This window comes from Ambystoma mexicanum, chromosome 9 (genome assembly GCF_040938575.1).
Source record: "Ambystoma mexicanum isolate Mex_15411 chromosome 9, UKY_AmexF1_1, whole genome shotgun sequence".
Classification (NCBI taxonomy): Eukaryota; Metazoa; Chordata; class Amphibia; order Caudata; family Ambystomatidae; genus Ambystoma; species Ambystoma mexicanum.
The window spans coordinates 1,303,371,304-1,303,386,457 of record NC_090931.1 but is presented as its reverse complement, the minus strand read 5'-3'; the positions used below and the strand labels follow the sequence as shown (position 1 = coordinate 1,303,386,457).

Below are 15,154 nucleotides of genomic sequence, written 5' to 3'. Positions count from 1 at the left end.
GAAGCCAGGAGAGTCGAGTTTCAATTCAGTTGGGTGCATGCCAGGATGCATGTCACTGTTCCACAACACCCAAGTGTGGCACACGCTAGCTATTGCATCCACTGCCAAATATAGATTTGAATGGTCTCATCCTTTGGCTTAAGGGGAAGCTTATATTATTACAGATGCCTTGGTTTGGTTCTTGTGTGGAGGAAGCAGTAGTTCTTTTTCGAGTGGGATGCTCCTTCTGTGTTGAACTTTGACATGGCAAGGATGTGTGTTTTGTAGTTCTAGACAGGGTCGCCACTCTGGAGGTTCATTCTCGGAGAATGTGTCCCTTGGAGAGTGCAAATGTGTATGGTCCCTGGGGAAAATGTGTGCAATCTTCCCTACAATGCCATTATTGTATGTGTATGAAGTATGTGTATGAAGTAAGGAGATGTAGCCTGGCTGACTTCTGTTTGAACGGGGAGGATATTGTATCCTGTGAACAGATGACTGAGCGACAAAGGCGTATAATGCAGAGATTAATGTTGACAGCAAGGTTAGAGTAAATGTTCCATTGTTGTCAGTTGGTGCCTGGGAGTTCGATGTGATGTAGCCTGTGGATGCTCTCTTCAATGTAGCATATCCTAATTAACCTGCAACTTAAGGTGAATACATCTACATCCTATCAGAGACTGCTTCCCGATTCCTTACAACCAGAATTCTACATTTTGGTGACCAAGAATAAAAAGAACAAGCAACAACCAGCTAAGCTTTGCGAGAGTGCAGCAAGACACCAAACTACCCTAAACTGACTCACAGCAGCACAAGTAGGAGCCAAATCCTCTGAAGAGGCCAGGACCGCAACATCAAGAAGACAGATGTCACCTGCTGCTCAATACGCTGCAGAGCTTCCCCTCCACCTACCATCCTTGGGGAACTTGAGGCCCAAGGGGTCTGTGTCTGCCCCATGCATCTGCCGATCTGCCCTCCATGCCACCGCTGTCCCTGGGCACAAGAGGGCTGCAGGGTCTGTGCATCTACATTTTTGCCCTATTGCTTATAACCTGAAACCCCTTTAGTGCTGGAAACAATTTCGGTACAGTGTCATTCTAACAACCTACAAAGGCATGTGCATGCCAGTTCCAAACTTCAAAGGCAAAAAAGGTGATGGCGTGGACTTAGAGGATGTTTGAATTAATATAAAACATAAGGGAGGCGAATCTTGCATTTTTCCGCAACAGGTTTTGCATGGACATCCTGAAAGTCAGTAGAAAGCATCAGTGGCAATGTTAAAATTGAGCATAGCAAGTAGCTATTGCAAGCAATGACGCTTTAATCACTTTTGAAGTTGGTAATCAAAAGACGTATTTTGCATCTGGCATGAAAATATGTGCAAATATTCCATACAAATAAAACCAGCACATTTTACAAAGGTTTGAATTATATAGTTCAAAACAAATATATGTTTATTCATTACCTTGGTCCGACGCTAAAGCCTTTATCTCAGCAAGAAGATATTTGACTTTGTTCAGTTTTTGTGCATTTGTGTGTGGACTTGTTCTTTTATTATTCAGAGCATTTTTATCAAAACTTGTTTGACAGCTTGTGTCTCTGACCGGCGCCACATCAAGTCTATTGAAATTCTCTTCGTCACTGGATGTGCCGTCACTTTGCTGTCCAGATGATTCCTCCTCCCTCTGAGAATCCGACTCGGCCGGGATGTGCATTTCATGTTTCTTATTAACCCTTTGGCTTTCCATATTGCGCTGTTGGAGTTGAGACAGTTGAGCTTGAATGTGGCACAGTATTTCAGAATCCCTCATCGGTTTTTGGTCAGGACTGGCTTGTTTTAATAGAGTCTCAGTTTGATAAACTGGTTGTGGGTATTTTGGCATGCATGGACTAGATTGTCCTGTCGCTGGCATGCATGACATCACATCACATGCAGAAGATACTGGCTGCCGTGGGGAAACTGTGCTCCCAGCATTGGAAGCAACAGGGAAGAAAGCTCCTCCAGGAAGCAGGTTTTGGTTATAAATGTCTACAGGAGTATTCTGAGAACAAAAACAAAACATGAAAACCATTAACACCAAGTCTGCACATTATTAGTTATGCTGCAAATACTGGCTCTAATTATCCAAATAAATTTAAACAATCACCCATTTTAACATGTGGGCAAACTGCAAACAATAGAACATGAGTCAACATATACACAAATGAGAACCTTTTACATATATTTTAACATGAATTCTCCATTCAGCATGTATACAATTGAATAGATCCCATTCATCAGTAGGATGCCCAGAACATTACTGTACAACTTTCAAAATAATAAAACATTTAAAAAAGGTAAACACACTGCGATTCCTGAGATCGCACAAGGTTTGTCAATTTAAGACTTCAATACGAGGTCAGGCAAGTATTACCACAGTCCTTTGCGGAAATTGGGCTCTATCAATCCATATATGTTTTGCCCAACATGTGTATATTTAAAAATAAAGATAACCAAATCAAGAACAGTGGGTTGAATATTGAGCTGGGCAAGACATCCAACACTGCAACACCATTGTTATCTTTGGAATATATAAAAAGGAAAATCTGTTTGTTCCTCATACAATTCCACACCGTTTCACCAACCTGCAACAAATTCTGGCATGTTACCTGTCACTGGCTACATTACATCTGGACACCCCACCCCGTTACCCGGATTTCAGCCCCTGCACATATGACAGTTGCCTGGAAGCAGCGAATCATCAAGGTGGTGGTAGGACATCTGGACGCGAGCAACAGAACTTCATGTTTGAAGACCCTATGACGCACCATTTCCGAGATATTTGCACCACAACTCAAAACATTCATGTGGTCACAAAACTCATTTTAACCATCTTGACAGCAGGCACAAAACTTAAAGGCTCTAAAACCATGTTTCAATGACCTAGGAGGCAACGTTTGAGATGTCTACACCGCAACATACACCACTGTGCCAGGGTGAGGTGACAGATGGGGTGAGCGCACAGAAGGTCCCATAATACTGCAACACGCCAATTCTCACCTCCCTTCCACATCTGCTCTGACATTTGATGAGTAATGCCCGACTACAGCGCTCCGCTCATCCACCTCCAACTCCCTCAGGGTCAGTCGCTTCTCCAAGCATCGAGTTGGTGGTAGATCTTTCTTCGGCTGGGGCCTCCCTCTGGAACAGCCTCCCTGCCTCCCTTAAACTTGAGGAGAACCATCTCTGGTTCCGGAAGCACCTCAAAACCTTTTTTTTTGCTTCTGCCTTTTCTCTTCCTCTCCTGATCTGGCTGTTACCAGAACTTCACTGTCGACCTGGATACCCTCTGATCTCGGGACCAAGTACCCCCCCCCCCGGCCAGCATCACACCTGCACTGCCCACCTAGCAGCCCCCGCACTAGGGGACAGTTTCTGTATCCCTACAGTGCCCCTACCAGCCCTTGACACCTGATGTATGCGCTTACCACATTGCACTTGTCACTTGTTGGCCGTTATTTATTATTGTTATCTCTCATGTACTGCACTGTCCCTTCTCTCTCCCATGCACTTGCGCAATCTGAATGACACCTGCCCTAGTAGGATCGCTGTCAGTCCTCCCTTTGCTCCCCTCGTCACGCCTTGAAAGACTTGTGTATAGGCGCGTTATAAATGCCATATCATACTGAACCCGTGCAAAGTATGGCACATTTTGCTAGTAGATAAATATCTGAAGAATCATCCCAAGAAGTTGTCGGGCAGCAAAAATATAATTAAAAACCGTTTCAAAGTTAGAACCAAATGTCAGGATGCTGATGGGGTTATGCACCTTAGTTGTTAGTCCCCGGTGCCTTGGAACATATCCATTCATACCAAACATATTGTGATATGTTGCATGACAACTTCTATTCACCAAACGTCTTGGGTACCTTTGATTCTCTTACTACATAGGACAGGTCAACTGTTTGAGCATGCAGCGTAATTTCTTCCTCCCGCACAGGTTTTTAAATTATACTTTAGGAATTGCATTCTGTGTCCCAGAATGCAGCTTTAACGGTTGCTGTGTAACAGATTGCTTTATTGGATGCGTTGGTACTTCTATGTTGCCCAATACAAAGAATCAACAGTTCCTTTCAATCACAACGTTTTTTGGACCCCAGAATGTGATAAAAGATCTCCTCTCACATTGGATGCTTTGGCACTCTTCCGTTTACCACATTGTAGTTGCTCTATCGCACAAGATCTATTGGACAATTTGATAAGTTTCAGTTGGCCAAAAATACAACTTCCAGAGACTCCTTAGGTCAAAGACTTTCTTATATGGTTGACATTTCAATCTCTTTAGTACTTTTTTTTTTTCACAGAATGCTTTCTGTTCCAGTTAATTTATTTTGCTTGGAAGTTTATGCTCTTGACATATGCTTCAGGAGTTTTACACCATTTTCCAGAATTCACTGCAACTTGCCAACTTTCCTGAAATCTTTTCCAGTTACTGGCTCTCAGAGTTGGCAGTACAGTAGTTACCCATTCGGTGTTCCAACAGGTATCATTGGATTCCCTCAGCCTGCTAGGCTATTGGATTTGCCAACGCCATACCTACATTTTGCAGCTGCCCACTGCTTTTTCAACAACCTGATTTTGCTCTGCTTGGATTAAGGGCTGCACAGCAGAGGTTCCATACAATACCACTCAAGCATTGTTCAGCATGCATCTCGGCTTCCCTCTAGCATATCACTTTAGTTTAAAGTTTGCCTTTGTATCAGCTCAGCCCTGGTCTCTTGCAGTGGCTTGGGGCTCACCTTCCCTCAACGCTGATTTGGACCATCCTCAGCAGTTTGTGGTTCACCTTAGCTTGGTTCTGTCCTCAAACTGTGTTCCTCTGCTCTTCCTCGCAGCTCAAACTCAGCTTCCGATGTACTGATTTCACACTGCCACCTCACCAGGTCTGTGTCGCTCTCCCTCTCACCAGGTCTCGGTCGATCGCTCTGTCTGTATATGCCGCGCTAATGTCGCACTCTTACAATCAATCGGAGAAGTTGGCACGCTTACCTGATTCCCACGGAGGCGCAGGTCTGGCTTCGAGTGCTGATGCTTCTTCAATGGTGAAGCGCAGGACTCTGATGATGGACAGGAAGGGCCCCTCTACTCTGGCTTTTCTGGCTCGCAGGAATATTCCCCTGTGCGTGAAAAGGGAGTATTACCTACTGACGGAATAATGCTCAAGCCTCCCACTCCCTTCCAACCCTCCTCGATACCCTTCCACGATTCCCCGTGAAGTCTCACCTTAGGGTTTGGAAGGATGAGCTCTCCATCCTGCTTCTGATGCAGGGGCGCGTGGAAACCCAGTTACTTCACTGGATTGAGGTTTGATGGAGTTCAATATAAGCTTGACTATTCAGGTGAGGCGCTGTAAGAGTTCTGTTGCAAGTTCAAAAGTTCAAGCTGAATAATAATGTTGTCTTATTGCAGCAAGCGCTAATGCTTATGTCTTTTTCCCCTTAGGGGCCGGGGTTCGGAATGCCGGAGATATGGCGCCGACCCGAAGTGTAAGTTCTGGATGAGCGTTCAGGTAATGTCTTTGCATTCGCTCATTCAATGTCTTTGTCTTTTTTTTCCCCATTGGGGCCGGGTTCCGGAATGCCTGGAAGCGGCAGGACCCGAAATGAAAGGGAATGACCCAGCAGGTAAGTCTTAGAAGGAAACTGAGCTTTTCCTTTTTCCCCTTCCTTCTCTCACCTTGTTTTCTTGTCTTTTCTCTCTAGGCTCTGGGAAGTGGGTGCGGATCCGGATGATCGCTGCTGAAGATTGAGGCGCCCAGGAAAGGTGAGTGAAATGCAGCGCTGCAGCGGTCGAAACGAAATGCTTTTAAAATGATGTCTTCCCTTTCAGGATCGTCGGTGTGGTGTCCCCGTGATGCAGCTTTAGCAGGTAAGGTGGTCTTTCTCTCCAATTCCTTCTTATCTCCTTTTGCAGGCGACCCAGGATGCTGACAGGCGTGGCTGAAGTCCAGATGCAGGAGCAGAACAACGCGAAGCGTGAGTTGCTGATCGGGCGTGGTTTAAATAGCTTTGGAAGAAGTTCCAGGCATGTACCCTTCCACCGATCAGGTATGTATCCTTCCCCGACCACACCCAGGTGGAAAGTAGTCCCACAGGTAAAGTAGTTCCATTCAGGCCTCAAGAGGGCCTGGATGTAGCAGCATGGTCTGCATCAGGTAAGTGCACATTAAAACACTTGAACACATGTCTAGCTTTATGAGCCTGGCGCCTAAGGCACCAGGACAGGGGTCCAACATGAGCCTGGCGCCTAAGGCGCCAGGACTGTGTCCAAAGGGCCCCAGCTTGGGCCCGCTGGCACTTCCCTGGGGGGAATGATGCCTGCCTCTGGGGTTGCTGAGTCAGACCTGGCTCCTTGGAGGTAGGCATCATGACAGACGTTCCATTGCTGAAGTTTATCATCAAACATTTGTAAAGATTTGTCACAGAACATTTCCTTCACTAGCACTAGATTTGCCCGCGAGAACATAGGGAAAAAGATATTGAACAGTACAATACCAATGTATTTATGTTGTCTTGTAAAGCATGTTACATGCAAAAGTAAACATGTGTTTCAGGATCTGAGGAAAGGGCAGGGCTCAAGTACAAAACCAGCATTACCTGACAAACAGCGAGGTGCTTTCTGTACTTCATAATGGTGTAAAGCCAGATTAACAGTCACATGGACGAGTGTTTCCTTTCACTGAAGGTCTGTAGTTGGTTGGTAACCACTTTTCCTATGATTTTGGCCTCCGACAGTAACTTGCAGTTTGGACTGCAGTTTTCTAATATCTTTGGGTCGGTTTTGGGTTTCTTGAGAAGTGAAATGAGCTGGTAACACCTGTGCCCAGTCTAACCAATGGAAGAAGGGACTGAGTAGCTCACAACAGAGGTCCTCGTCCACCTATGAATCGGCACAGGTTTAAGAACGTTTCAAAATAGAACACTGCACATCTCTATTGGAAGGAGAGTCTATCAAGCTATTGTAGCTTTACTCTTGAGAACAGGGCTGAACAGCAACAAGGAAAAGAACCTGACGTTTTCGAATTCATCAAATTGAAATAAAAGCTACTGTAAATCATGTCTTTCAGGTCACTGAAATGGCTAATGGGACAAGAAGTGCAAAACCGTATTCTGCTCCCATTATTTATGAATGATGTAAAAATGTAAGGTTTCATTCACATTTATCTAAACACCCTTGTGATTTAAAGAAAAGTCAGAGTTTCAGTATGGCTCAAAGGCTGAAAGACTGGGCATGCATAAACCAAATTGCATGCCAAAACTAGAACACAAGGAAGAACAGTAATTGCAACAGAAAGTGGGCATACTAAAAACAGAGCTAATATTTACACCTGTATGGATCTTTTTTGGCTGCCTATGTAATGGGCAAACGTTTACCAGGGGTCGCTTAAATAGAGCTATTCAACGTCACTACACTCTGATAAGTGCAGTATGATCTTCAGTATTTCTTTACATTCAAGGATTAATACATTTCCTGAGTAATAGAGATCAAAAAAGGTTTTTTTGATCTCCATTACTCAGGAAATAGACAACACCGTGGTTTTAACGGTGGTGCACGATAACGTCCTCAGTGGCAGACACAAATTGGATCCTTGTTTAGGAGGTTCTTAATCCTTAAATGTAAAGAAATACTGAAGAACATACTGCACTTATCGGAGTGTAGTGACGTTGAAGAGCTTTGGCAACACACCAGCTGCCATAACGTGATGAAGATCTTTGAACCTACTGGGCTACTTGATGAACCTGTTGTAATAACAAACTTGATTTAAGATGTTTCCTACTATTGTTTGGACTTTAACAGTAGTGCTATTGAAATCCCACTTAGAGGAGGCTTTACCTTTTGGATCGCGTATCCTAACCCTGGATTGCATGGTGGTGAAAACTGTTGTGTAAAGGTTTCCCCTGAAGAATGTTCGAGCATTAAGAAGCTGTAAAGAACTGAAACATGTCGGGATATTGTTTTTTTGTGAATTGACACTCTGTTCAAATGCACAGTATGTTGTAACTGTTTTGTGTCTGTTGAATCAGTATATGTTGTGAAATGTTATTGTATTTATCCCAATAGGTTGATGTTATACCCACCATGTGGGTCAAATCTTGGGTTATTGTGTTTTAGAAAGAATGTTTTAGTCGTGTTTTATCAATTTTGATAATGATAATTAAAATGGTCAAATGTATGAAAGTATTTTGTGTACCAAGTCAATTTTTTCAGGGCCAATGGTTTTAGGTTTTCTAAACAACATATCTTGGATAGATGAGTTACTCACCAGATTAGGTCTTTTTGAACTTTTTTTCCTTGTTGTACAAATAACAAAAAGCATTAAATTGCATGAGAATAGTAATTTAAATTAGGCATATATGAAAGGTGGGAAAGTGATATCGGCAGAGTAATCGAGATAGCGGAATGGGGGTCGCATCTGGACCAGAGTACAGAAGAGCTCAAAATGTGTCACCAACAAGGAAGGGGCGATCAAAACATGCTATAGATGGTACCCAACTCCCGAGTCCCTGAACAAGGCGAGGCTGTGCAGACACTGGCACATTGTTCACTTGCTATGGGCATGCCCAATATCCACGAGGTTCTGGAAAGAGATCCTGGAGCTTATCAAACAGATCACCAGCCTAGCGATTCCATGGGACCCGGGGATAATCCCACTAGGCAGCACAGGAGACGGCCAATTCCGCTGACCGGCCGACTGGCGGACCTATGCACCCAACTTCTCACAGCAGTAAAGATTTCAATAGCGAGACTGTGGAAACATCCAGAGGGCCCCGCAGTCAGTATGTGGTGGTCCAAATGTTGGGACATTGCAGTGGCGGAAAAAATAACTGCCTTCCACCTTGGAAACGGGAGCAAGTTCTTCGACACCCAGGGGCCCTTTTTGGACTAAGCACAGCAGTTCCCAGAAGTGTCGAGGAAACCACTGTCCCTCTGCTGGCTGACCAAATATGATTAGTGAAGCCCAAACTCAGGTCTGGGACCACCATTGAACACACCCCGGGCTAGTGACACAGACAGGAGCATTGGTGATCAATGTACACATCCCGAAGCACACCAGAACCCCCATGACCTACAGCATCCCCTCCTGGAATGGTAACCTGGTCCCTCTGTCCCCTCCGTCCCCACTCGGTTAGGTATTTAGTTTGTTTTTGTTTTATCTCTGCATGTCTTTCGATGATCGAATTGATGCTCTTGAGATGCCCGTTTGACAAAATCAAATAAAAAGATCTGTTGAAAAAAATAAATTAGACGAATATTCAATTACTAGAAGAGTCTGCTAGCATAAAACATTATAAAAATCATGCAGAACATTGTGTTCAGGTGCAGAGATGACTTAGGTCAGTGACTATGTGACAGCCAGACCACATTGTTTGTGGGATTCAGCTGTATTCTCTGGGTTGCAGCGCAAGCGGTGGAATGGGTATTACAAATAGTCCATCAACCCCTATGGCAACAGTCTACATTTGAGGACTCCGCTATACTTTACATAGCGAACATGTGCACATTGTATTACATGCAAATAACATGCATAATTGTCAGATTTGTCAAAGATACATTCAACGCATATCCTCTAGTTTATACGATCGGGTTATTGGGAAATCTCCATTCCTCGATTTCTAGATACTTTTATCATTGCGAAACTTCAAGGTTTGTGTTGTATAGGTCCTGCTAGTGTTACTTTTCACAAATGCCTCAATTGTCCATGTAAATGCGTTCCTGTTGTATTAATTAAAATAAGACAGATGTGTGCCCTTGAACCTGCTCCTTGCACTTAAGTCAGGTTAAAAACAAGTGCTAACAAAGGCAAAGGTTTTAGCTTTTGTATAGGTGTAAGTGGTCTTGCATACCGCACACCTGCCACTATTTGTAGCCTCACTGTGCTTGGTGCTATAAGAAAATAAAGGGGGGACGGGGTTCATTAGTGGGAAAGGCAGATGCAAACCAAGTGTTGTTCATGCGTGCAGGCCCGAAGTACCAGGTTTCTGAGTGCCAATCTGATTTCTATGAGTTTGGTGTAGAAACTTGGGATTATGTGATCCATAGGTAAAAAGCATAAGATCTCAGACTACACCCTTTGGGTCTTGTTGGCAGCTGATGTGTGAGGGTTTCAAAGGGATAGAAGAGAGATTAGTCACAGCTTTATTAGTGTTGATGTGCCAACGCCTAAACCTGTGTGCAACCCTGCACTCCTACCACTGTCCACTTGCAGACATTGTAAACCCCCCCACCCCGTACAATAAAACAGGGCTCTGAAAATCAGCAGAAGGGGCTGTCTGGAAGCTACCCTAGTACCATAAGCAAGATACAGAAGTTTATGGGAGGCAAGAACTTTTGGTTCAGGGATAGGTATGCCTGAAATTTGAGGGCCGCACGTGCCAGTCTCGAATTCCTTAATATGTTGTTGGGGGCTGAGCGACGCCTCAAGGCTCACTCAAATGCGCAGAGGCCTGCTGGGATTTTTGCCCGTCGGGCCAGGGCATGTTTTTCCATGCGTTCATTAGGAGGCTGGGCCAGGAGCCAGAATGCCTGCAGCCTCCCAAAAATCAAACTCCTTATACAGTGCATACAGTCGTAGGTCAAAAAGGAATTTCCCCCAAACCCCTCACCGGACAGAAATTACCAGTTCTTGAGTGTGACAGTCAGGGATCCTTCCAGGCCTTGGTTAGGCGCCTACCAGGGTGTATGCCAGAGCTGACCGTACCCCAGATGCAGGGTAACAGAATTGGGTGCGGGGGGCTAGACCATGATCATCTTAAGTGTGGTGTGGCTTGCAACTGTTGGCACCACTGTCCTTCAAGTAATGCCTTCCAACTGTTTTTCTATCCAGAGCTCAGAGCATAGTGAGAAAGACACTGACCGGTCTTAGACACAGACTAGTGCTAACCGACATGAACACCCCAGAGCGAAAAGGGGGCATGGCCAACGAGGACTATTAAAGTAAGGGTCATTGTAACGCGGTCCCTGAAGGGCTAGATTTAGAGTGGCCAGGTGAGACACAAGACCAATGGGAAGGGGGAAGAGAAAGGCAGGGTAAGGTATTCGGGTGAGGTTAGGCAGAGTGAGGGTGGACCAAGAGAAAGGGCTGAGGATGGAAGGTGGAATAGAGTGCTGAAAAGTCTGTGGGGGTGTTGGATGCAAGTGCAGGTAATGTCTGTGAGAGAGTGTTACTAAGTGAGAGCGACTGAAGGGTGGTTGTGAGAGTGAATGGTAGAGTGTGTGATAGTATAAAAGGTTATGTGAGATCGCCGAGAAAGAGGGACTGAAAGAGAAAGGTGGAAAGAGGAAGTAGATGCAGTTGGAGACATAAGGGAGTAGTCATCAGAGAGGAGGTGTGCAAGAAGATCAGAGGGGCATAGGAGAAGAGAGGGTGCGAGGAAGTCGGAGACAGAAGTGAGTAAGAGAGAGGGGGAGAACCTGGTAGAATATGGAGAGTATAGATGAGACAGAACAGGCACCATCTTGACCATCCTTGATACTGATGTGGAGGAACCAGTTTTGCAGAAAGTCCTTAGAAATCCTTGGCAGCAGTAAGACAGATGAGGCCTTGGCCTTTAGGTCCTCACCACCAGAATATCAAAGTCTAGAGAGTAGGGGTTAGCTATTGCTAGTTTTCATTGCATGCTGGAGACAGGGAACATGGGCTTGAGAGGAAGGATCCCCCGGGGGGGGTATACTACCTAGACAGGGAATTCCCTTAGTCAGACTCGTCTACAATCTGCCAAACCAGTTCACGTAATTTAAGATTGGACAATGAAAAATACTTGAACATCTGGAGTATGAAGTTGTTAAAGCCATCTGTGACAAGTGCTGGCTGTCGCATGGGCACCGGATACAGAAGCCACCCACTGCCCTGAGAGAGATTGAGAATACTTTGGACCACTAAAATAGCCCAACTCCTTATGAGGGCCATTCCTAAAGCCACCAGCTATTACCTAGATCAGGATGAGACGGTGGTGGCCCTGCCAAGAAGAAGGGCACTGGTCAAGACCCGTCTGTGTGGAAGCTCCTGATGGCACTTATGGGAGACAGACTATCAGGGAGAAGTCAAGGTCGTCCTCTTTAACGTTGGAAACACATACGTGATCCAGCCCTTCCAAACCAATTACATAGCTAGCATGCAATAAGGTCCCAGTCCCAGGGACAGAAGAAGATGATTATCTAGAGTATACTAAAAGGGCCGACGGCGGGTTTGGAGAAACCAGCTCACTTGAGAAGGCAGCCAGGCCCTGATGGAGCCACTGGGTCAGCAGCCTTTGAATTGTCAGAGGTTCAGCGAGTAGATCCGCTACTAGAGCAGGACCAGAAAAGCCTTGGTATCGAAATAGGAAAGCAAAAATCTTAAGACCCCGGCTCTTCACAGAGCGTAAGCAACTCCTCTATAGAGTTAATGTAAGCCAAAAAGGGAGGTGGGATCAACCACTGGTCCAAAGACATTTTAAGACAAAGTTGGTGTGGCTGACTCAATCACACCTTACAGCACAACACCTGGGCCTAGAGAAAACACAGTTTTACTCCCATTTAAAAACAGATTTCAGTTCCATAATACATATGAATCAAAGTGGTAATGCCATTAAAGGCAAAGTATCACATGTGTTACAGTAAAAAAGGCAATCAAAAAATAAAGACAAAAGAACACGTTACTTACTAACGTTCTTTCTACTGGATGTTCCTCCCATGTATTCCTCATCTTAGATATATTTGTCAGCTTGCTGCTTCTTTCGTAAATATTTTCGCCAGAGGGCGCTGTACCCGACGCCGCGTAGCTTGGTCCCTCGAAGGCCGCCATCGAGCATCGACGTCATCCGTCGTATAAATGGCTCGAGCCGCTCCCGTTGGTTCAGTTCTGTTTTTTCGATATTAATGGTCGCATCAATTGTATTTTGTATCGGCAGATGTCAGGCTGTTAAGGAAGTAGAAGTGCAACAAGCATAAGAAAGAACTGTACGGAGGGGTAGGTTGGGAGGGTCGATGAGGAATACGTGGGAGGAACATCCAGTCGAAAGAATGTTACAGTTGATAAGCAACTTGTTCTTCGAATGGATTGTGTCCTCCAACGTATTCCTCGTCTTAGAAAGACTCCCATAGCAGTTGTAATTTAGAGGAGGAGGGAGTACTATAGTTCTTTAACCATGCACAGAATGAAGGACGGTTTTTGCAAAACGGCCTCCTTGGTAAGAAGTGGTTTCTAAACAATGTTTTGCAAAAGTGTGCATTGATGACCAAGTGGCCGCAGCACATATTTCTTGCACTGGGACACCCCTCTGAAGAGCCATGGAAGTTGCTATGCCCCTGACTGAATGGGCCCTTAAACCATCTGGAGGCTCCTTCCCAGCCAATTTGTAACATTCAGATATTGCTATCGCTAGGATAATCCAGTTGGATATAGTTGGTTTGGACACACCAAGGCCCAATTTGTGTCCAGTGTACCCGACAAACAACTGATCCGTTTGTCCTAATCTTTCCTGTCTAGATATGTAGAAACTGAGAGCCCTTTCAGGGTCTAGTGTGTGGAATCTTTCCTCCTCTTTACTAGCGTGTGGAGGAGGATAAAAAGTGATTTTCTATGACAGATGGAAATCCAAAACTATTTTAGGTAGGAAAAACTGCTTGACCTTTAAAACAACTTTATCTTTTTGCAAAACCGTGTGAGGAGGCTTGCAAGAGAGTGCCTGCAACTCACTCACCCTGCAGGCTGAAGTTAGAGCCACCAGTAGAACCGGTTTTAAAGTTAAGAGCCTTAAAGGACAAGAATGTAAAGGTTCAAAAGGGGCACACAAACTTTAAAACTAAATTTAAATCCCAAACGTGAACTTGGAAAGGTGTAGGAGGGAACACATGTGTTAACCCTTTAAGAAATTGGATAACTAAAGGCATTTTGAAATATGAAACTTCTTCTGAAAATATCCTTTAATAGTTCCAACTTGGCGCCCCGAGTTGGCTAAATGTAATAGAAAGGAAAGCACCATGGGAGTGGTACATTGAAAAGGATCCACATTATTATCCCTGCACCAGTTACTGAATTTCTTCCAACGACACCGGTATAAGGATTTTGTTGCTGGCCTTCTGGCTGAAAGCAAAATCTCCATAACGTCACCCGGGAGGTCCCAATCCTTGTATCTCAACCTCTCACAAGCCAAGCGTGAAGGTGAGTGTCTTGACCTCTGGATGGAGAACCCGACCTTCCTCTTGCGAGAGAAGATCCTCTCTTTGTGGAAGACGTATTGGAGGGCAGATGGACATGTCCAGAAGGTCCGGGTACCACGTTCTCCTGGCCCAATCCGGGGCAATGAGGATCATGGTTTTCCTGAGCTTTCTCAACCTCCTGATTTACTTGAGGAATCACAGGGACTGGAGGAAACGAGTAAAGGAGTGGAAATATCCAGCCCACTACAAACGCCTCCCCTAGAGCTCCTCTCGGGGGAAATTCCCTTGAGCAATATAGTTTGCACTTTCGGTTGGCACCGGTCGCGAACAGATCCAGTTGAGGGCTTCCCCAAAGGGCGAAGTACTCTTGAAGGACTTCCCGAGCTAGCTCCCACTCCTGGGAGACTGTGCTCTGCCTGCTCAGAGAGTCCACCGCCATGTTCAGCTCTCCGGCTAGGTGAACTGTGATAGAGAGATTCCTTCTTGCATTGCCCAAAACCAGAGCTGCATTGCCTCTCTGCACAGTGGGATCACTCCTACGCCTCCTCGTTTGTTGAGGTAGTACATGGCCACTGTGTTGTCCGTCATTATCAGGACATTCTTTCCCTGTACAGAGGGCCGAAAGGCCTTCAGCGCTAGATTGCCCTCAGCTCCAAGAGGTTGATGTGTAGTTTGGATTCCGATGGAGACCAACGACTGATGATTGTCAGATCGTTGGTGTGGGCTCCCCACCCTGTGAGTGAGGCATCCATCACTACAGTTATCTCCGGCCATGGTTGCCAAAAAGGTTCCCTTCTGAGGATATTTTCCTTGTGAGCCCACCAAAGGAGATCTTGAGCTACCTTGGACGGGACTTGTAGAAGATCTGACATCTCCCCTGAAAACTGGGACCATCGAGTCCTGAGGGCCCATTGAAGGGATCTCATCCTCAGTCGAGCCTCTGGCACTAGAAAAATGCAGGATGCCATGAGGCTTAGCAACTTTAGGAAGTCG

At 45.3% G+C, this 15,154-nt stretch overlaps 1 protein-coding gene across 1 annotated transcript in view; it reads right to left on the bottom strand.

Annotated features, from left to right (window-relative positions):
• The window catches only part of CCDC14 (coiled-coil domain containing 14), a 384,504-nt gene that overhangs the window by 230,104 nt on the left and 139,246 nt on the right, over positions 1-15,154 (bottom strand). The window contains exon 8 of the mRNA XM_069616670.1: positions 1,445-2,021. Coding sequence (XP_069472771.1) covers positions 1,445-2,021 — 577 coding nt within the window. The remainder of the gene's footprint in view (positions 1-1,444; positions 2,022-15,154) is intronic.